The sequence below is a fragment of the Bombina bombina genome, chromosome 4 (genome assembly GCF_027579735.1).
Source record: "Bombina bombina isolate aBomBom1 chromosome 4, aBomBom1.pri, whole genome shotgun sequence".
NCBI classification, from domain to species: domain Eukaryota; kingdom Metazoa; phylum Chordata; class Amphibia; order Anura; family Bombinatoridae; genus Bombina; species Bombina bombina.
The window spans coordinates 635475087-635498630 of NC_069502.1; the positions used below are offsets into that span (position 1 = coordinate 635475087).

The 23544-nt window shown below is 42.4% G+C and overlaps 1 protein-coding gene across 1 annotated transcript in view; it reads left to right on the top strand.

Annotated features, from left to right (window-relative positions):
• The window catches only part of REPS1 (RALBP1 associated Eps domain containing 1), a 704997-nt gene that overhangs the window by 77619 nt on the left and 603834 nt on the right, over nt 1-23544 (top strand). The window contains 1 exon segment of the mRNA XM_053710662.1: nt 21323-21446. Coding sequence (XP_053566637.1) covers nt 21323-21446 — 124 coding nt within the window.

Genomic DNA, 23544 nt, shown 5'->3' on the forward strand with positions numbered 1-23544 from the left:
ACCCGTGTGTTTACATGTCAGCTTATAATGTTGAGGATATTGTCAGACAGGACTACTGCAATATATTTTACAGGTGAACAATTTTTAAAGGATTTTTAGTGACCCCCACAACTGAGATCTGTGTACGTTAAATCTGCATCTGGATGTTCAGGACTGAAAAAGACTACACAATCCAATATTTGGTGTTCACTTATGTGTCAGGGTTATCTCAAGGATCTTTGTCTGGGGCCTTGTTATGCGCTGCTGGAGGCCTGTATAGTGTTTACACAGAGCTGTCTATTTTCAGGTTTTATGGCTGGTTGCCTATTTGTGCTACAATCTTATATCTGGAGCTTACTTATGCATCCGCAATATTTCAAGAAGCTTCGTCTGGAGCCACGTTACTATGAGCAGTTGGTGGCCTGTATAGTGTTTGCACAACTGCGTTACCTGCGTTGTGTGCTATCAGGACTTATTATTGGTTGCCTATTTTGGCTGTGCTGATTCTTATTCCCCCCCCCCCCTCCCCCACAGTATAATAAGGGAATGTGGAGGTAGCCCAGTCTTCCAACTATCTTATATTTCTTGATGGCAGGGCAGGGTATGGCGTTAAGTGGCGTGTCCTTTGCCTAATAAATTGTCCCCTGTGTTATCGCCTTAGTTTTTATATATACAGGCCCCAAGGTGTCTAAGAGTCCTATTCCCCCAGGAGTCACTAGGCAATCAAGTGAGGTAGGCAGTAGGAATCCGTCAAAGTTTAAGGTCTCTTGCCAGCTTCGTGTGGTGCCTAGTATAAAGAGACAGAGCTTTACCAGCGGGCTTCTGTAATGGCTTAAAATAATGACTGGCTTTAAAGGGATAGTAAAGTCCAAAATAAACTTTCATGATTCAGATAGGGCATGTAATTTTAAACAACCTTCAAATTTACTTTTATCAAATTTGCTTTGTTCGTTTGGTATTCTTAGTTGAAAGCTAGACCTAGCTTTTATGCAAATTTCTAAGCCCTTGAAGGCCACCTCTTATTTGAGTTTGACAGTTTTGTTTATCATAGATAGAGGGCGTTTAGTTTGTTTCATATAAATAACATTGGGTTCACACACATGGAGTTATTTAAGAGTCAGCACTAATTGTCTGAAATGCAAGATCTGAGATAAGGAGGCAGTCTGCAGACGCTTAGATAAAAGGTAATTACAGAGTTAAAAAGTATATTTCTCTTGTAAGGTGTATCTAGTCCACGGATTCATCCTTTACTTGTGGGATATTCTCTTTCCCAACAGGAAGTGGCAAAGAGAGCACACAGCAGAGCTGTCCATATAGCTCCCCCTCTAGTTCCACCCCCCAGTCATTCTCTTTGCCGGCTCTAAGCAATCGGAAGGGTAAAGTGAATGTGGTGTTAGAAATGTAGTTTTTATTTTCTACAAGCAAAAGTTTGTTATTTTAAATGGTACCGGTGTGTACTATTTACTCTCTAGCAGAAAGGAATGAAGAGTTCTGCAGGAAGGAAGATGATTTTAGCATGTTGTAACTAAAATCCACTGCTGTTCCCACATATGACTGAGGAGTGCAAGAAAACTTCAGTTGGGGGGAGCGGTTTGCAGGTTAGGCTGCAATAAGGTATGTTCAGTCATTTATTTCTAGACAAGACTGTGATAATGCTAGAAGAGACTGATAATATCCCCATGAGGGAAGGGTAAGCTGTATTCAGAGACTAAGTATGGAATTGCAAGCTTACATTGTAGGGCTAGTTTATGCTGGTTGACACTATTTAATGGCAAACGGTTTTTATTGAAAAATTTCGTTTTTTGAGACACTTTGAAGGCTCTTTTGGGTTTCTTTCAGGAGTTATTACCCACATGGCTATTACTAAAACACTTGGGAGTGTTTCTTTAGGCCTCACAAGCACCGGAGTGAGGTGGGAGAGGCCTAATTTCGCGCCTCAGATGCGCAGTTAATTTGACTAGAAGTTCAGGCTGTTTCACATGGAGGGTCCTGCTGCAGTTTGAGGGCCTATAAGAAGCTTTTTCCCCACAAATCTGGTCCTAAGGGTGCAGGTAGGGCCACAGCAGAGCTGTGGCAAGGTGCTGAAGTTTATTTAACCGTTTTTTTTTTTGAGTACTGTCGATCCGGTTTGGGCATTAATGGGTTAATTATTTATATTGCTAGTGGTGCAATCTTACTAATGCTTTAGGTACATACTGTAAAAAATTCAAAAAGTTTGCTGCTTTTTCCCACTGTTTTTGCAAGATTGTGTGCCTTTTTTATTTCTTAAAGGCACAGTACCGTTTTTTTCAAAGTGTGTTTTTACTTGATTAAAGTGATTTCAAAGCCTGTTTATATTACTACTCGTCTGTTAAACATGTCTGACACCAAGGAAAGTCCTTGTTCAATGTGTTTAGAAGCCAATGTGGAACCCCCTCTCAGAATGTTTCCCACTTTTACTGATATGTCTATACACTTTAAAGAACATATTGTTGCACTTAAAAATGTGGCCCAAGATGATTCTCAGACAGAAGGTAATGAGGTTAGCCCGTTAACCTCTCCCCAAGTGTCACAACCAGTTACGCCCGCTCAAGCGACGCCTAGCACCTCTAGTGCGTCTTAACTCTTTTACCTTATAAGACTTGGCGGCAGTTATGGATAATACCCTCTCAGTGTTCTTATCTAAACTGCCCGTGTTACCTGCAAAGCATGATAGCTCTGTTTTAAGAACATATAATGAGCATTCTGACGCTTTAGTAGCCGTATCCGATATACCCTCACAAAACTCTGAAGTGGGGGCGTGGGATGGGCTGTCTGAGGGAGAAATTTCCGATTCGGGGAAAGGGTTCTCCTCAGACAGATTCAGATACGTTGGCTTTTAAATTTAAACTAGAACACCTCCTCTTATTGCTCAGGGAGGTATTAGTTACTCTGGATGACTGCGACCCTATGGTGGTTCCAGAGAAATTGTGTAAAATGGACAAGTACCTAGAAGTTCCTGTTTAAACTGATGTGTTCCCGGTCCCTAAGAGGTTTGCGGATATTGTTACTAGGGAGTGGGATAAACCAGGTATTCCCTTCGTTCCCCCTCCTGTTTTTAAGAAAATGTTCCCCATATCTAACCCCATATGGGACTCGTGGCAGACGGTCCCTAAGGTGGAGGGGGCTGTTTCTTCACTTGCTAAATGCACAACTATAACTATAGAAGACAGTTGTGCTTTCAAAGACACTATGGATAAAAAATGAGAGGGTTTACTTAAGAAACTTTTTGTTCAACAAGGTTTTCTTCTCCAACCTATTGCGTGCATTGTTCCTGTAACCACTGCAGCTGCTTTCTGGTTCGAGACGCTGGAAGATGCGCTCCAGTCGGAGACCTCATATGAGGACATTATGAACAGAATTAAGGCTCTTAAGCTGGCTAATTCTTTTATCACAGATGCCGCTTTCCAACTAGCTAAGTTAGCGGCAAAAAATTCAGGTTTCGCCATTTTGGCGCACAGGGCGCTATGGCTAAAGTCCAGGTCGGCCGATGTGTAGTCAAAATCCAAACTATTAAACATCCCTTTCAAAGGAAAGACCCTCTTCGGGCCTGAATTGAAAGAGATTATTTCAGAAATCACTGGGGGAAAAGGCCATGCTCTCCCCCAGGACAAGTCCTTCAAGACAAAGAATAAACAAAATAATTTTCATTCCTTTCGGAATTTCAGGAGCGGTCTCGCTTCATCCTCCCCTGCTGCAAAGCAAGAGGGTAACACTTCACAACCCAGGGCAGCCTGGAAACCTTACCAGGGCTGGAACAAGGGTAAACAGGCCAATAAGCCTGCAGCTGCCTCCAAGACAGCATGATGGGGTAGCCCCAGATCCGGGGCTGGATCTAGTAGGGGGCAGACTCTCTCTCTTTGCTCAGGCCTGGGCAAGAGGCGTACACGATCCCTGGGCCTTAGAGATTGTATCCCAGGTATATCTTCTAGAATTCAAGGACTCCCCTCCAAGGGGGAAGGTTCCACATTTCTCGTTTGTCTACAGACCAGACAAAGAAAGAGGCGTTCTTACGCTGTGTAGAAGACCTACATACAATGGGAGTGATCCACCCAGTTCCAATTGCGGAACAAGGGCTGGGTTTTTACTCAAACCTGTTTGTGGTTCCCAAGAAAGAAGGAACTTTCAGACCAATCCTGGATCTCAAAATTCTAAACAAATTCCTCAGAGTCCCATCATTCAAGATGGAGACCATTCGGACAATCTTACCAATGATCCAGGAGGGTCAATATATGACTACCGTGGATCTAAAGGATGCGTATCTGCACATTCCTATCCACAAAGATCATCACCGGTTTCTCAGGTCGCCTTTCTGGACAAGCATTATCAGTTTGTGGCTCTTCCTTTCGGGTTGGCCACTGCTCCCAGAATTTTCACAAAGGTGCTAGGGTCCCTCCTGGTGGTACTAAGACCGCGGGGCATAGCAGTGGTGCCTTATCTAGACGACATCTTAATTCAGGCGTCGACTTTCCAAAGAGCCAAGTCTCATACGGAAATTGTAGTGGCCTTTCTGAGGTCTCACGGGTGGAAGGTGAACATCAAAAAGAGTTCTCTCTCCCCCTCACAAGAGTTCCCTTCCTAGGAACCCTAATAGACTCGGTAGAAATGAAAATATTTCTGACGGAGGTCAGAAAGTTAAAACTTTTAACTACTTGCCGAGCTCTTCATTACATTCCTCGGCCATCTGTAGCTCAGTGCATGGAGACAATTGGACTAATGGTAGCGGAAATGGACATAGTCCCTTTTGCACGGATACACCTCAAACCACTGCAACTATGCATGCTCAAACAGTGGAATGGGGATTATGCAGATTTGTCTCCTCAAATACAGTTGGACCAGGGGACCAGAGATTCTCTTCTCTGGTGGTTGTCTCAGGATCACCTGTCTCAGGGAATGTGTTTCCGCAGACCAGAGTGGGCTGGGGTGCAGTCTGGGACTCCCTGAAAGCTCAGGGCTTATGGTCTCGGGAAGAAGCTCTTCTCCCGATAAACATTTTGGAACTGAGGGTGATATTCAGCTAGCTGCGGCCAAATTCATCAGATTTCAGTCTGACATCATCACGACTGTAGCTTACGTCAATCATCAAGGCGGGACAAGGAGTTCCCTAGCAATGATGGAAGTAACCAAAATAATCAGATGGGCGGAGGATCACTCTTGCCATCTCTCAGCAATTCACATCCCAGGAGTAGACAACTGGGAGGTGGATTTTTTAAGTCGTCAGACTTTTCACCCGGGGGAGTGGGAACTCCACCCGGAGGTATTTGCCCAGCTGACTCAGCTATGGAGCACTCCAGAATTGGATCTGATGGCGTCCCATCAGAACACCAAACTTCCTCTTTACGGGTCCAGGTCCCGGGATCCCCAGGTGGTGCTGATAGATGCTCTAGCAGCACCTTGGTCCTTCAATCTGGCCTATGTTTTTCCACCGTTTCCTCTCCTCCCTCTCTGGTTGCCAGAATCAAGCAGGAGAGGGCTTCGGTGGTTCTAATAGCGCCTGCGTGGCCACGCAGGACTTGGTATGCAGACCTAGTGGACATGTCATCTGTGTCACCATGGACACTGCCAATGAGGCATGACCTTCTAATTCAGGGTCCTTTCAAACATCCAAATCTAATTTCTCTGCGTCTGACTGCTTGGAGATTGAACACCTAATTGTATCAAAGCGTGGTTTCTCTGAGTCGGTTATTGATACCCTGATTCAGGCTAGAAAGCCTGTCCCCAGGAAGATCTACCATAAGATTTGGCGAAAATATCTTTTTTGGTGCGAATCCAAGGGTTACTCATGGAGTAAGGTTAGGATTCCCAGGATTTTGTCCTTTCTCCAAGAAGGATTGGAGAAAGGATTATCAGCTAGTTCCTTAAAGGGACAGATATCTGCCTTGTCTATTCTTTTACACAAACGTCTGGCAGAGGTACCAGACGTTCAAGCGTTTAGTCAGGCTTTAGTCAGAATCAAGCCTGTTTATAGACCTGTGGCTCTGCCATGGAGTCTGAATTTAGTTCTTTCTGTTCTGCAAGGGGTTCCGTTTGAACCTTTACACTCCATAGATATTAAACTGTTATCTTGGAAAGTTTTGTTTTTGGTAGCTATCTCTTCTGCTCGAAGAGTTTCGGAGTTATCTGCTTTACAGTGTGATTCACCTTACCTGGTGTTCCATGCAGATAAGGTAGTTTTGCGTACCAAACCCGGTTTTCTTCCTAAGGTTGTGTCTAATAAGAATATTAACCAGGAAATTGTTGTTCCTTCTCTGTGTCCTAATCCTTCGTCGAAGAAGGAACGTCTGTTACACAATCTTGATGTGGGTTCGTGCTTTAAAGTTCTATTTACAAGCAACTAAGGATTTCAGACAAACAACTTCTTTGTTTGTTATCTATTCTGGTAAGAGGAGAGGTCAGAAGGCGACCGCTACCTCTCTTTCCTTTTGGCTGAAAAGCATCATCCGTTTGGCCTATGAGACTGCTGGCCATCAGCCTCCTGAAACAATTACTGCTCATTCTATCAGAGCAGTGGCTTCCACATGGGCTTTTAAAAATGAGGCTTCTGTTGAACAGATTTGTAAGGCAGCGACTTGGTCTTCGCTGCATACTTTTTCCAAATTTTACTAATTCGATACTTTTGCTTCTTCGTAGGCCATTTTTTGAGAAAGGTTTTACAAGCAGTGGTGCCTTCCGTTTAAGGTACCTGTCTTGTTCCCTCCATTCATCCGTGTCCTAAAGCTTTGGTATTGGTATCCCACAAGTAAAGGATGAATCCGTGGACTGGATACACCTTACAAGAGAAAACATAATTTATGCTTACCTGATAAATTACTTTCTCTTGTGGTGTATCCAGTCCACGGCCCACCCTGTCATTTTAAGACAGGTGGTTTTTTATTTTTAAACTACAGTCACCACTGCACCCTATGGTTTCTCCTTTTTTCTTCCTAACCTTCGGTTGAATGACTGGGGGGTGGAGCTAGAGGGGGAGCTATATGGTCAGCTCTGCTGTGTGCTCTCTTTTCCACTTCCTGTTGGGAAGGAGAATATCCCACAAGTAAAGGATGAATCCGTGGACTAGATACACCACAAGAGAAAGTAATTTATCAGGTAAGCATAAATTCTGTTTTCTATAACAGTGTTAGTTATGCAAAACTGGGGAATGGTAAACAAAGGTATTATCTATATTTTTAAGTGATAACATTTTTGGAGTTTATTATCCCTTTTAATATACTTTTTACCTCTGATTTATTGAATAGTTGGGGTTAATTAATCAGTGTATTATTTACATGTGTGATTTTTTTTTTCCTGGGCTGATTGTCTGTTTTTGGCTGGAACAAACAGGTTTCACTTTTAAGTTTCACTAATTTTTGAAAGTGTTGCACAGCTCCTATTAATTTCTGTACTTGTAATAACAGGGGAAGTACTGTCTTGCACTCCATGTGTGGTCTATGTTCATTTCCTCCTTTCCGGCTGAGACTTGAACCTGAGGAGAGCGTTTCCTCTGTTAACTGTCTGGGTCTAGGAGGTGGTGAGTGCCCAGCCATTGGGAGTATAAAGGTGCAGTTTTCTATAATAAAAAAACTTTTTATTTGTGTCCTCCTGTGGATATAACCTGAGCTATGGAGGACTCTGACGTGTTAGAAGTTACTCTTTCTGTACTAAATCATACCTATTTATATTGTGAGGAGGCCGTAGTTTTCCTGCCCACTCAATTATGTTCCACATGCCTTAACACAGTTATGAAGTCTAAGGGAGACAAGCCTGCTAAGGCTCTTAGTCCCTCTGAGTCGTTTACCTCTCAGGACTCTGCGTCCCGTGAGATTACTACCCTTGCTACATTATCCACTCCACATGCAGTTCCCCGTAGCACATCTTATCCTCCATCTGGACGGGGCCTTCTTCCTGCGGACTTTGCCGTGCAGTTACAAACAGCGTTGTCTGCGGCCCTCAGTGCATTACCTCGCTCTAACTAACGCAAGAGAAATGTTAAACATAGCTCTCCTGACCCGGAGTCATCTAAATATTTATCGAATTTAGCTATTATGTCCCAGTTATCAGATGATGAGTTAACCTCTGTAGCTTCAGAGGGTGAACTTTTTGGGTCGGAGTCCTTAGCGTCTAAACCGTCCTTTAGATTTAAAATTGAGCACTTGCGTTTTTTTATTATAGGAGGTTCTGTCTATGTTAGAGGTTCCAGAGGCCGTGCTGCCTGAAGGAACCTATGATACCTAAATTAGACAGAGTTTACAAAGTCAAAAAAGTTCCTTTGACTTTTCCTGCGCCGTTTAAGATGGCAGACATTATTAAGAACCAATGGGAAAGAATTGGTTCTTCCTTTTCCCCCTTGTCTACTTTTAAAAGGTTATTCCCAGTCCCAGACTCTCAACTGGATTTGTGGGGTCCATTCCTAAGGTGGATGGTGCTATCTCTACGCTTGCTAAACGGTACTACTATACCTTTTGAGGTTAGTTCTTCGTTCAGAGAGCCGATGAATAATAAAATGGAAACATTTCTGAGAAAGATGTTTCAACATACAGATTTTTGTTAAAACTGGTGGCTGCAGTTGCCGGAGCGGCTACCTACTGGTGCGACTCTTTGTCAGAACTAAGTAAGGTGGAGTCTCCCCTCGAGGATATTCAAGACAGATTTAAAGCTCAGAGAATTGCTAATTCTTTTATCTGTGATGCAAATCGCCTAAATGCAAAGGCCTCTGGCTTTGCAGTCCTAGCCCGCCAGGCGCTCTGGTTGAAGTCTTGGTCTGTGGATATGAATCCTTTCTCTTCAAGGGAAAGATTTTATTTTGTCCAGGCCTAGTCCAGACATTATTTTGTCGGTTACCAGAGGCAAGGGTGCCTTCCTACCGCAAGATAAGAACAAGTCTAAGGGACGACAATCTTCTAATTTTCATTCCTTTTGTTCTGACAAATCCCAACTACAACAATCCTCCTCCAAGCCCGAGCAACCCAAGAGTACTTAGAAGCCGGTTCAGTCCTGGAATAAATCCAAACAGAATAATAAGCCTGCTAAAAACAAATAGTCATCGTGTAGGGGGCAGACTGTCTCTTTTTTCAGATGCCTGGTTCAAAGATGTACAGGATCCATGAGTCCTGGATGTGGTATCTCCGGGATACAAGATAGGCTTCAAATCTCATCCGCCAAGGGGCAGATTCCTTCTCTAGAATCTGTCTACCAGACCAGAAAAGAAGGATGCCTTTCTAGGGTGCGTTTGGCATCTATCCTTCTTAGGAGTTGTTGTCCCGGTGCCTATCGAAGAAAGGTTTGGGGTTTTATTTAATCCTTTTCATGGTCCCAAAGAAGAAGGCTTAAACAAATTTCTCATTGTCCCTTCCTTTAAGATAGAGACGATACGGTCCATCCTTCCTTTAATTCATGAAGGCCAGTTTATGACCACTATAGATCTGAAGGACGCTTACCATCATGTTCCAATCCACAGGGAACACTTTCATTTTCTGAGGTTTGCATTCCTGGACCTACACTTCCAGTTCATTGCTCTTCCATTTGGCCGAGCTACTGCTCTAAGAATTTTTACAAAGGTTCTGGGGGCTCTTCTAGTCGTTGCCAGAACTCGGGGTATTGCAGTAGCTCCATATTTGAACGATATTCTGGTGCAAGCACCATCCTTTCGTCTTGTGGAAGAATTCTCAGAGTCCCTTCTCAGTCTTTTTCGATCACATGGATGGAAGATATACTTGGAAAAGAGTTCTCTTATCCCAAGTACCAGGGTGGAATTCCTGGGTACTATAATAGACTCCATATCCATGAGGATATTTCTAACAGACTAGAGACGTTGCAAGCTAACTTCGGCATGTCTTGCCCTCCGGACCTCCTTGAGTCCCTCTGTGGCTCAGTGTATGGAGGTGATTGGTCTCATGGTGTCCTGCATGGACATCATTCCTTTTGCCAGGTTCCGTCTCAGACCTTTACAACTGTACATGCTGAGGCAGTGGAATGGCGATCATTCAGATCTGTCTCAACAGATTGTATTAGACAGCCGGTCGAGATAATCGCTCTCTTGGTGGCTCTGTCCAGATCATCTGTCCCGAGCGACATGCTTCTTAAGACCATCATGGGAGATTGTGACTACGGACGCAAGTCTATCTGGATGGGGAGCAGTTAGGAGTGCCAGGAAGGCACAGGGGTTGTGGACACAGGAGTCGTCCTCTCTTCCGATCAATATTTAGGAACTACGGGCAATATTCAAGGCCTTGAAGGTTTGGCCACTTCTGGGTTCGTCCCAGTTTATCAGATTCTAATCAGACAATATAACCTCGGTGGCTTACATCAACCATCAGGGGGGAACGAGAAGTTCCTTGACGATGAAGGAAGTATTTGAGATTCTGGAGTGGGCGGAGGCCCACAGCTTTTTGCTGTTGGCGATCCACATTGTGGGTGTGGACAACTGGGAGTTGGATTTTCTCAGCAGGAAATCCTTCCTTCCAGGGGAATGGGGTCTCCATTCCGAGGTGTTTGCAGAGATTTGCAGCAAGTGGGGGGCGCCGGAGATAGATCTCATGGTGTCTCATCTTAATACCAAGCTACCCAGGTACAGGTCAAGGTAGAGGGATCCCCAAGTGGATCTAATAGATGCACTAGCAGTGCCCTGGAGGTTCAAACTCATCTTTTTCCTCCATTACCGCTTCTTCCTCGAGTGGTGGCCAGCATCAAGCAGGAGCGGTATCAGTAATCCTGATTGCTCCATCGTGGTCGCGACGGACGTGGTTCGCAGATCTAGTGGGGATGTCCACATCTCCTCCGTGGAAGTTACCTAGTTGCAGAGACCTGCTGATATAAGGTCCATTTGTTCATCAAAATCTAGATTCACTGAGGCTGACTGCAAGGAGATTGTACACTTAGTCTTAGCCAAGAGAGGTTTCTCTGAGAGTGTCATTGATACTATTATTCAAGCTCATAAACCAGTTTCTCGCTGTATCTACCACAAGGTATCTTACCTTTTCTCCAGGATGGGCTGGAGAAGGGCCTTTCTGCTAGTTCCTTGAGGGGACAGATTTCGGCCCTGTCGGTTTTATTGCACAAGAGACTGGCTGAGCTTCCAAACGTTCAGTCCTTTGTTAAGGCTCTGATTAGGATCAGACCTGTGTTTAGATGTGGGGCTCCTCCTTGGAGCCTAAATGTTGTTCTTCGGGTTTTGCAACAGGTTCTGTTTGAGCCTCTACATTGTGTTATCTTGGAAGGTTCTCTTTTTATTGGCTATTGCCTCTGCGCGCAGAGTTTCTGAGATCTCTGCTTTGCAATGTGAGCCCCCTTATCCGATTTTTTTTTTTTCATGCAGATAAGGCAGTTTTACGTACTAAATTATGTTTTCTTCCTAAGGTTGTGTCATATCGCAGGAGATTGTGGTTCCTTCCTTGTGTCCTAATCCTCCATCGAAGGATAGCTTTCTTCACAATTTGGATGTGGTTTGCTCCTTGAAGTTCTATCTTCAGGCTACTAAGGAGTATAGACAATCTTCCTCTTTGTTGTCTATTCGGTGAAGCGTAAGGAGCAGAAGGCTACTTCGACTTCCCTATCTTTTTGCTTAAAGGGACAGTCTACACCAAAATTTTTCTTATTTAAAAAGATAGATAATCCCTTTATTACCCATTCCCTGTTTTTGCATAACCAACACAGTTATATTAATACACTTTTTACCTCTGTGATTACCTTGTATCTAAGCCTTTGCAGACAGCCTCCTTATCTAAGTGCCTTTGACTGACATGCAGTGTAGTCAATCAGTGAAGACTCCTAAATAACTTCACGGGAGTGAGCACAATGTTATCTATATGACACGTGAACTAGCACAGTCTAACTGTGAAAAACTTTCAAAATGCTCTGAGCTAGGAGGCGGTTTTCAACTGTTTAGAAATCAGTTTGAGCCTAGCTAGGTTTAGCTTTTTAAAAATACCACCAAGGGAACAAAGCAAATTTGATGATAAAAGTAAATTGGAAAGTTGTTTAAAATTGCATACCCTATCTGAATCATGAAAGTTTAGTTTTGACTAGACTGTCCCTTTAAGGAGTGTCATCCGCTTAGCTTACGAGACAGCGGGACATCGTCCTCCTGAGAGGATAACGGCTCATTCCACTAGAGGAGTGGCTTTCCCTTGGGCCTTTAAGAACGAGGCCTCTATGGATCAGATTTGTAAGGCGGCTACCTGGAAGCAGCTTTTGGGAGAAACGTTTTGCAGGCTGTGGTGCCCTCAGAATAGGCTCCACCTCTTCCTTTTTGTTCCCTCCCATTTTTTTATTAATTGTCCTCTGGAGCTTGGGTATAGTTTCCCCAACAGTAAGGAATGAAGCCATGGACTCTCCCTATCTTAGGAAGAAAAACATAATTTATGCTTACCAGATAAATTCTTTTCCTTCCGGATAGGAAGAGTCCACGGCCCCCGTCGTTTTTTTTTTTTTTTTCTTTTCTATAAGCGGTCCCCTATTTATTTTATTCTTCTGGCACTGTTTATACCCCAATTTTTCTCCTACTTTTCCTTCTTCCCTCTGCAGAATGACTGGGGTAATGAGGAAGTGGGAGGGATATTTAAGCCTTTGGTTGGGGTGTCTTTGCCTCCTGGTGGCCAGGTGTTCTATTTCCCAACAGTAAGGAATGAAGCCGTGGACTCTCACTATCCAGAAGTAAAATTATTTATCTTGTAAGCATACATTATGTTTTACAGTATTTTCCTGATATAATTTTGTTTTGACATTTTGTTTTTTATAGTAAAATAATCTTTTTAGTCATTCAATTACTAGTATTGAATTATCATTTTTTTTAACCTTTTAAAGAAATGTATATGCAAGATGTTTACATCTATGATGGATGTCATATTTTATTAAAGGTGTTGTGTGAAGTGCTTAGTGATGTCATTAATATCTCAAACTTATCCAAGGAATTGGGGTAGTTTTAAAGGGACACTCAAGTAAAAAATAAACGTTATTTAGATAGAGCATGTAATTTTAAACAACTTTACAATTTACCTCCATTAACAATGTTCAGTCTGTTTACATTTACACTTTTTAAGTCACCAGCTCCTACTGCGCATGTGCAAAAATCCACAGAATTTATGTATATGCATTTGTAATTGGCTGATAGCTGTCACATGATACAGGAGTGAACATAGATATAACTTTGAAATGTCCGAAAAAAAATCTACACAACTTTTTTATTCATTTGTTAATAATGCAAATCTATGTTTACTGGTCCTTCAAGTGTAGAATCACTTGGCATTTCAACATCCGATAAATGCTTTAATGCACTGAATTTTATAAGCACATACATAAATTCATGCATACACTCGTTTTTATATATATATATATATATATATATATATATATATATATATATATATATATATATATATATATATATATATATATATATATACACACACACACACACACATGTAGTCAGTGGGATCTCCTTTTTAATTATCATCTCACATTTGCATTACTCCTTTGAAAGTAATGTTGCTCTTTGGTTTTATGATATTCTGCACTCAGCAAAATGTTTTGCTATTGGAGATATAATTAATCTGTATGTTATGTAATTGTAATATGCACAATACTATTTGGAGTTAAAGGGACCTTAAACTCCTGGGCACAACAACAGTAACATGGTTACTACTCACCATGCTATTGTTTCCTCATGTGCCTGCAGCTCTCTTCAAAGCTATTCTCTTATTTTAACCCTTTGCAAGTACTGGTTAGAGAACTTCACACTGGGCACTGCCGTGTTGGCATTTAAAGGGACATAATACTCATATGCTAAATCACTTGAAACTAATGCAGTATAACTGTAAAAAGCTGACAGGAAAATATCACCTGAGCATCTCTATGTAAAAAAGGAAGATATTTTACCTCACAATCTCTTCAGCTTAGCAGAGTATGTTCTGTGTAAAAAGTTATACTTCACCTGCTCCCAGCTGCAGGTAAAAATAAAAAGAAATGAAGAGCAGCCAATCAGCATCAGCAGTGCTGAGGTCATGAACTCTTACTGTGATCTCATGAGATTTGACTTAACTCTCATGAGATTTCATAGTAAGCTTCCTTTACCTGATTGGTGAAATAATATGAGAGTTCACGAGGCTCATCCCCTAAGCTGTCCTAGGACAGACACACTAAAATGCTGCTTAGAAATCCTTTACAATGGGAGGTGGCTACTGAGGAACTTTTGAGGTAAAATATCTTTTTTACATAGAGATGTTCAGGAGATATTTTCTAGTCAGATTTTTACAGCTATGCTGCATCACTTTCAAGTGTTTAAACATTTGGGTATTATGGTCCTTTAAGTGTTCTTGTTCCCTGTGACAGAAGTGGTGCAGATTCACAAATCGGTGATATTGTTGTCTTCTTCACAAGCCGTATTGTGCGCTTCAGTTCAGCATGCACAATACAGAGTGGGAGTTGTATGTTTTTGCAATGGCTGCATTTCTCTATATTCTTGAGGGCTTTTTTAAATGATGTAACTTTTAAACTGTAAAAACTGCAAAAATGTAACTTCTGCTTTCTATTTTGTGAGCTGATCTAAAGTGTAAGGTACAGCTGTCAACAGCGTCAGTGATCTGTGAAAATGCACTGCTTCTGTCACAGGATGCAACAATACGTGTGTGACAAGATGGTGCCCTGTATAAAGAGGCAGAACTTTACCAGCTGGCTTCTGTAATGGCTTAAAATGATGACTGGCTTTAAAGGGACATTAAACCCATATTTTTTTCTTTCATGATTTTGAAAGAGCTTGCAATTTTAAACAATTTTCTAATTTACTTCTATTATCTAATATGCTTTATTCTCCTTATATCCTTTGCTAAAAAGCATATCTAAATAGGCACAGTAGCTGCTGATTGGTAGCTGCACATAGATGCCTCGTGTGATTGGCTCACCCATGTGCATTGCTCTTTCTTTAACAGAGGATATCTGAAAAATAAAACAAATTAGATAATAGAAGTAAATAGGAAAGTTCTTTAAAATTGTATTCTCTAGCTGAATCATGAAATACATTTCTCTTGTTAAGTGTGTTCAGTCCACGGGTCATCCATTACTTATGGGATATATTCTCCTTCCCAACAGGAAGTTGCAAGAGGATCACCCAAGCAGAGCTGCTATATAGCTCCTCCCCTCACATGTCATACCCAGTCATTCTCTTGCAAGTCTCAACAAAGGAGGAGGTCGCGAGAGGAGATAGGAGTTTTTTACCTAATTATTCTTCAATCAAAAGTTTATTATTTTAAAATGGCACCGGAGTGTGCTTTTTTTTCTCTCAGGCAGTATTTAGAAGAAGAATCTGCCTGCGTTTTCTATGATCTTAGCAGACGTAACTAAGATCCACTGGCTGTTCTCGCACATTCTGAGGAGTGGGGTAACTTCAGAAAAGGGAATAGCATGCGGGGTCCCCCGCAAATGAGGTATGGGCAGTAATATTTTCTAGGAATGGAATTGACTAAGAAAACACTGCTGTTACCCATATGATGTAAGTACAGCCTTTAATGCAGTAGTAGCGACTGGTATCAGGCTGATAAATGTATGCGCAGTTGAGTTATTTTCTAGGGACTAGAATTTGACTGAGAAAATACTCTTAATACTTAAATAAATGTATGAGCCTTAACTGCAGTAGAAGCGACTGGTAGCAGGCTTAGTGATAACTTTGCCTAACACTGGAAAGTTGTTTTTAAAACGTTTACTGGCATGTTATTTGTTTTGTGAGGTACTTTGGTGATAAATCTTTTTGGGCATGATTTTTTTCCATATGGCTAACGTATATTTCTGCATAGAAACCGTTGTACAGGTCTCCCACTGTTGTAATATGAGTGGGAGGGGCCTTTTTTTAGCGCCTTGTTGCGCAGTTTAAATTCTAGCACAGTCTTCCTGCTTCTTCCTCCTTGATCCAGGACGTCTCCAGAGAGCTCAGGGGTCTTCAAAATTCATTTTTGAGGGAGGTAATCAGTCACAGCAGACCTGTGACAGTGTGTTTGACTGTGATAAAAGCGTTAAATCATAAATTGATTATCCGTTTTTGGGTATTGAGGGGTTAATCATCCGTTTGCTAGTGGGTGCAATCCTCTGCTAAATTCATACATTTACTGTTAAAATTGTTGGCTATAACTGAATTAGTTCATTGTTATTTCAACTGTGACAGTTTTTTGTGTTTTTAAAAGCGCTGCAGCGTTTTTTCTATTGCTTGTAAATTTATTGAAAGATTTTTTCCAAGCTTGCTAGCCTTCATTGCTAGTCTGTTTTAAACATGTCTGATACAGATGAATCTACTTGTTCATTATGTTTAAAAGCCAATGTGGAGCCCAATAGAAATGTGTACCAATTGTATTGATGTTACTTTAAATAAAAGTCAGTCTTTACTGGTAAAGAAATTATCACCAGACAACGAGGGGGAAGTTATGCCGACTAACTCTCCTCACGTGTCAGTACCTTCGCCTCCCGCTCAGGAGGTGCGTGAGATTGCGGCGCCAAGTACATCAAGGCCCTTACAAATCACTTTGCATGATATGGCTAATGTTATGAAAGAAGTATTATCTAATTTGCCTGAGTTAATAGGCAAGCGCGATAGCTCTGGGTTTAGGACAGAGCGTGCCGATGACACGAGAGCCATGTCCGATACTGCGTCACAATTTGCAGAACATGAGGACGGAGAGCTTCATTCTGTGGGTGACGGATCTGATCCGGGGAGACCGGATTCAGAAATTTCACATTTTAAATTTAAACTTGAGAACCTCCGTGTATTGCTAGGGGAGGTGTTAGCGGCTCTGAATGATTGCGACACGGTTGCAATCCCAGAGAAATTATGTAGGCTGGATAAATACTATGCGTTACCGGTGTGTACTGACGTTTTTCCTATACCTAAAAGGCTTACAGAGATTATTAGCAAGGAGTGGGATAGACCCGGTGTGCCCTTTTCCCCTCCTCCGATATTTAGAAAAATGTTCCCAATAGACGCCACCACACGAGACTTATGGCAGACGGTCCCTAAGGTGGAGGGAGCAGTTTCTACTTTAGCCAAGCGTACCACTATCCCGGTGGAGGATAGTTGTGCTTTCTCAGATCCAATGGATAAAAAATTAGGTTACCTTAAGAAAATGTTTGTTCAACAAGGTTTTATATTACAGCCCCTTGCATGCATTGCGCCCGTCACTGCTGCAGCGGCATTCTGGTTTGAGTCTCTGGAAGAGGCTATTCGCACAGCACCATTGGATGAGATTATGAACAAGCTTAAAGCCCTTAAGCTAGCTAATGCATTTGTTTCGGATGCCGTTGTGCATTTAACCAAACTAACGGCTAAGAACTCCGGATTCGCCATCCAGGCGCGCAGAGCGATATGGCTTAAATCCTGGTCAGCAGATGTAACTTCTAAATCTAAATTGCTTAATATTCCTTTCAAAGGGCAAACCTTATTCGGGCCCGGCTTGAAAGAAATTATTGCTGACATTACTGGAGGTAAGGGTCACACCCTTCCTCAGGACAGGGCCAAATCAAAGGCCAAACAGTCTAATTTTCGTGCCTTTCGTAATTTCAAGGCAGGAGCAGCATCAACTTCCTCCGCTCCAAAACAGGAAGGGACTGCTACTCGTTACAGACAGGGTTGGAAAGGCAACCAGTCCTGGAACAAGGGCAAGCAGGCCAGAAAACCTACTTCTGCCCCTAAAACAGCATGAAGAAAGGGCCACCTATCCGGAAACTGATCTAGTGGGGGACAGACTTTCTCTCTCTTCGCCCAGGCCTGGGCAAGAGATGTCCAGGATCCCTGGGCGTTGGAGATCATATCTCAGGGATACCTTCTGGACTTAAAATCTTCTCCTCCACAAGGGAGATTTCATCTGTCAAGGTTATCAACAAACCTAATAAAGAAAGAGGCATTTCTACGATGTGTACAAGACCTCTTAGTAATGGGAGTGATCCACCCGGTTCCGCGGACGGAACAAGGGCAAGGTTTTTACTCAAATCTGTTTGTGGTTCCCAAAAAAGAGGGAACCTTCAGGCCAATCTTGGACCTGAAGATCTTAAACAAATTCCTAAGGGTTCCATCGTTCAAAATGGAAACTATTCGAACCATCCTACCCATGATCCAAGAGGGTCAGTATATGACCACAGTGGACTTAAAGGATGCCTACCTTCACATACCGATTCACAAAGATCATTATCGGTACCTAAGGTTTGCCTTTCTAGACAGGCATTACCAGTTTGTAGCTCTTCCCTTCGGGTTGGCTATGGCCCGAGAATTTTTACAAAGGTTCTGGGCTCGCTTCTGGCGGTACTAAGACCGTGAGGCATAGCGGTGGCTCCGTACCTAGACGACATTCTGATACAAGCGTCAAGTTTTCAAAATGCAAAGTCTCATACAGAGATAGTTCTAGCATTTCTGAGGTCGCATGGGTGGAAAGTGAACATGGAAAAGAGTTCTCTGTTCCCACTCACAAGGGTTCCCTTTCTAGGGACTCTTATAGATTCTGTAGAGATGAAGATTTACCTGACGGACTCCAGGTAATCAAAAATCCTTAATGCTTGCCGTGTCCTTCATTCCATTCCAAGCCCATCAGTAGCTCAGTGCATGGAAGTAATCGGCTTAATGGTTGCGGCAATGGACATAGGGCCATTTGCGCGCCTACATCTCAGACCGCTGCAACTATGCATGCTAAGTCAGTGGAATGGGGATTACTCAGATCTGTCCCCTTTACTTAATCTGGACCAGGAGGCCAGAGATTCTCTTCTCTGGTGGTTGTCGCGGGTTCATCATTCCAAAGGAATGACTTTTCGCAGACCAGATTGGACGATTGTAACAACAGATGCCAGTCTACTAGGCTGGGGTGCAGTCTGGAACTCCCTGAAGGCTCAGGGATCGTGGACTCAGGAGGAGAAACTCCTCCCAATAAACATTCTGGAATTAAGAGCAATATTCAATGCTCTTCTAGCTTGGCCTCAGTTAGCAACACTGAGGTTCATCAGATTTCAGTCGGACAACATCACGACTGTGGCTTACATCAATCATCAAGGGGGAACCAGGAGTTCCCTAGCGATGTTGGAAGTCTCGAAGATAATTCGCTGGGCAGAGTCTCACTCTTGTCATCTGTCAGCGATCTACATCCCAGGCGTGGAGAACTGGGAGGCGGATTTTCTAAGTCGCCAGACATTTCATCCGATGGAGTGGGAACTTCACCCGGAGGTGTTTGCTCAACTGATTCTTCGTTGGGGCGAACCGGAGCTGGATCTCATGGCGTCTCGCCAGAACGCCAAGCTTCCTTGTTACGGACCCAGGTCCAGGGACCCGGGAGCGGTGCTGGTAGATGCATTAGCAGCCCCTTGGGTTTTCAACATGGCTTATGTGTTTCCAACATTTCCGTTGCTACCTCGACTGATTGCCAGGATCAAACAGGAGAGAGCATCGGTAATTCTGATAGCGCCTGCGTGGCCACGCAGGACCTGGTATGCAGACCTAGTGGACATGTCGTCCTGTCCACCATGGTCTCTGCCTCTGAGGCAGGACCTTCTAATTCAGGGTCCTTTCAACCATCCAAGCCTAATTTCTCTGAGGCTGACTGCATGGAGATTCAACGCTTGATTCTCTCAAAGCGTGGTTTTTCGGAGTCGGTTATTGATACGTTAATACAGGCTCGGAAACCTGTTACCAGAAAAATTTACCATAAGATATGGCGTAAATATTTATATTGGTGTGAATCCAAGAGTTACTCATGGAGTAAGGTTAGGATTCCTAGGATATTGGCTTTTCTACAAGAAGGTTTAGAAAAGGGTTTATCCGCTAGTTCGTTAAAGGGACAGATTTCTGCTCTGTCTATTCTTTTAGAATGAGGAAAAAGGAGGCTGAGTCCTGTAGTCAATAGTAAGAGTTTATTTTGGAGCAGGCTTCAACATGTCAGGTGAGCTCCTATTTCTTTTACACAAACGTCTGGCAGAGAACCCAGACGTCCAGGCTTTTTGTCAGGCTTTGGCTAGGATTAAGTTGTTCCTACGTGGAGCTTAAACTTGGTTCTTAAAGTTCTTCAGGGTGTTCCGTTTGAACCCCTTCATTCCATTGATATTAAGCTTTTATCTTGGAAAGTTCTGATTGATAGCTATTTCCTCGGCTCGAAGAGTCTCTGAGTTATCTGCCTTACATTGCGATTCTCCTTATCTGATTTTTCATTCAGACAAGGTAGTTCTGCGTACTAAACCTGGGTTTTTACCTAAGGTTGTTTCTAACAGGAATATCAATCAAGAGATTGTTGTTCCTTCATTATGTCCTAATCCTTCTACAAAGAAGGAACGTCTTTTGCATAATCTGGACGTAGTCCGTGCCCTGAAGTTCTACTTACAGGCAACTAAAGATTTTCGGCAAACTTCTTCTCTGTTTGTCGTTTATTCTGGTCAGAGGAGAGGTCAAAAGGCTTCGGCCACCTCTCTTTTTGGCTTCGTAGCATAATACGTTTAGCCTATGAGACTGCTGGACAGCAGCCTCCTGAAAGAATTACTGCTCATTCCACTAGAGCTGTGGCTTCCACCTGGGCCTTTAAGAATGAGGCCTCTGTTGAACAGATTTGCAAGGTTGCAACTTGGCCTTCACTTCATACCTTTTCAAAATTTTACAAATTTGACACTTTTGCTTCTTCGGAGGCTGTTTTTAGGAGAAAGGTTCTACAGGCAGTGGTTCCTTCTGTTTAATGTTCCTGCCTTGTCCCTCCCATCATTCGTGTACTTTAGCTTTGGTATTGGTATCCCATAAGTAATGGATGACCCGTGGACTGAACACACTTAACAAGAGAAAACATAATTTATGCTTACCTGATAAATTTATTTCTCTTGTAGTGTGTTCAGTCCACGGCCCGCCCTGTCTTTTTTTGAGGCAGTTCTAAATTTTAATTAAAACTCCAGTCACCACTGCACCCTGTAGTTTTTCCTTTCTTGTCTTGTTTCGGTCGAATGACTGGATATGACATGTGAGGGGAGGAGCTATATAGCAGCTCTGCTTGGGTGATCCTCTTGCAACTTCCTGTTGGGAAGGAGAATATATCCCATAAGTAATGGATGACCCGTGGACTGAACACACTACAAGAGAAATAAATTTATCAGGTAAGCATAAATTATGTTTTTTTTGGGTTTAATGTCCCTTTAAAGAGAGCTGCAGGTACAGGATGTAAAACAATAACATGGTGAGATAGTAAACATTCTACTGTTGATGTACGCAGCAGTTTAATGTCCCTTTTTTAAAGCTAAGCTTTTGGCAAATTTTATTTAACACTAATCAAATTTTAGTTGTGTTTTTAATTTATATTTATAATTTTTCCCAATTTGTAATTCAAACTAGGATTAAAGCAAAAATGTACCTACTGTTTTGCAGATAATGGAACTGTGTGGAGCAACAAGGCTTGGCTACTTTGGAAGAAGCCAGTTCTACATTGCATTAAAGCTTGTAGCAATAGCTCAGTCTGGTTTGCCATTAAGAGTTGAAAGTTTAAATAGTGGTAAGTATGGAGAATAGCAAAAACATAATCCATGATCTCGTCTTTTTAAAAAATCTGTTTAAGCGCTTTCACTCCTCTTGGTGAAAAAGCATATTAGTATGTGTGTTTGTGTTTATGCAAGTCTTTTTGTGCTTAAAGAAGCACAAACCTGTAATATGAAAATGCTGTAATGTTTAGGGCATTCTCTTATTCTGCTTTCTTTTTTATGACACGTTGAGTCCACAAATCATCTTTATTACTAATGGGATATTCACCTCCTGGTCAGCAGGAGGTGGCAAAAAGCACCAGAGCAAAGTTGTTAAATAGCTCCTCCCTTCCCTCCCACTCCAGTCATTTTCTTTGCCTACGTTAGTGATAGGAAGTGGTAAAGTGAGGTGTTAGAAAAAGATTCTTCAATCAAGCATTTATTATTTTTAAAGTAGTACAAGATTGTGCTGCTTTGTTCTAGGGTGTAGCCGTAGTCCATATCAGTCTCTTCAGTAGAGCAGTGGTGGCTTTAAAGCAGTGGGAACTTGTGGGACATAATTCTCACTGCGCCTCCCATATTCTGATGCTGCCCTTACCCTGAAAACCTGAGGGATTTTACTCAGGACTTTCGTTTATTTACAGGTCCATGGGAGAGAGAGTACCTCTCAAACCTGGGAACTGCCTTGCTGCCAGGCAGAAGATGAGGTAAGTGCTGACTTTATTTCTGGGGGTAGAAAAGGAAAACAGCTCAGAAAAAGGGTGGGCACTTTATTGCTTTTATTCAGACCGCATCGAACTTGGGCTCTTGTTAAAGGGCCAGTAAACCTAAAAAATAATGTTATATAATTCTGCACATAGTGCAGAATTACATAACATTATATTAGCAGCAGCTTTATAAAACCTAATATTCCCTGTGAATTTTTATAAAAAAAGACTGTTTTCTTCTATAAGATACGACGAGTCCACAGATTCATCCTTTACTTGTGGGATATTATCCTCCTGCTAAGAGGAAGTGGCAAAGAGCACCACAGCAGAGCTGTCTATATAGCTCCTCCCTTGACTCCACCCCCAGTCATTCGCTTTGCCTACTCTAAGTACTAGGAAGGGTAAAGTGAAAGATTCCATAGATATTAAGCTTCTATCTTGGAAAGTTCTGTTTTTAGTTGCTATCTCTTCGGCTCGAAAAGTTTCTGAACTATCTGCATTGCAATGCGACTCGCCTTATCTTGTTTTCCATGCTGATAAGGTGGTTTTGCGTACCAAATCTGGATTCCTTCCTAAGGTTCTTACTGATAGGAATATCAATCAGGAAATTGTTGTTCCTTCTCTGTGTCCTAATCCTTCCTCTAAGAAGGAGCGTCTGTTGTACAACTTGGACGTGGTTCGTGCTTTGAAGTTTTACTTGCAAGCAACCCAAAGATTTCCGTCAAACATCTTCTTTGTTTGTTGTCTATTCTGGAAAACGTAGAGGTAAAAAAGCTACGGCTACCTCTTTCTTTTTGGCTGAAAAGCATCATCCGTTTGGCATACGCGACTGCTGGACAGCAGCCTGCTGAAAGGATTATAGCTCACTCTACTAGTGTGGTGGCTTCCACATGGGCTTTTAAAAATGATGCTTCTGTTGAACAGATTTGTAAGGCTGCGACTTGGTCTTCGCTTTATACCTTTTCAAAATTTTACAAATTTGATACTTTTGCTTCTTCGGAGGCTATTTTTGGGAGAAAAGTTCTTCAAGCAGTGGTGCCTTCTGTTTAACCATCTGTCTTGTCCCTCCCGTTCATCCGTGTCCTGTAGCTTTGGTATTGTATCCCACAAGTAAAGGATGAATCCGTGGACTCGTCGTACCTTATAGAAGAAAAGTAAATTTATGCTTATTACCTGATAAATTCATTTCTTCTATGGTACGACGAGTCCACGGCCCGCCCTGTCATTTTAAGACAGATTATATTTTTTGATTTTAAACTTCAGTCACTTCTGCACCTTTTAGTTTCTCCTCTTTCTTCCTGTACCTTCGGTCGAATGACTGGGGGGTGGAGCTAAGGGAGGAGCTATATAGACAGCTCTGCTGTGGTGCTCTTTGCCACTTCCTGTTAACAGGAGGATAATATCCCACAAGTAAAGGATGAATCAG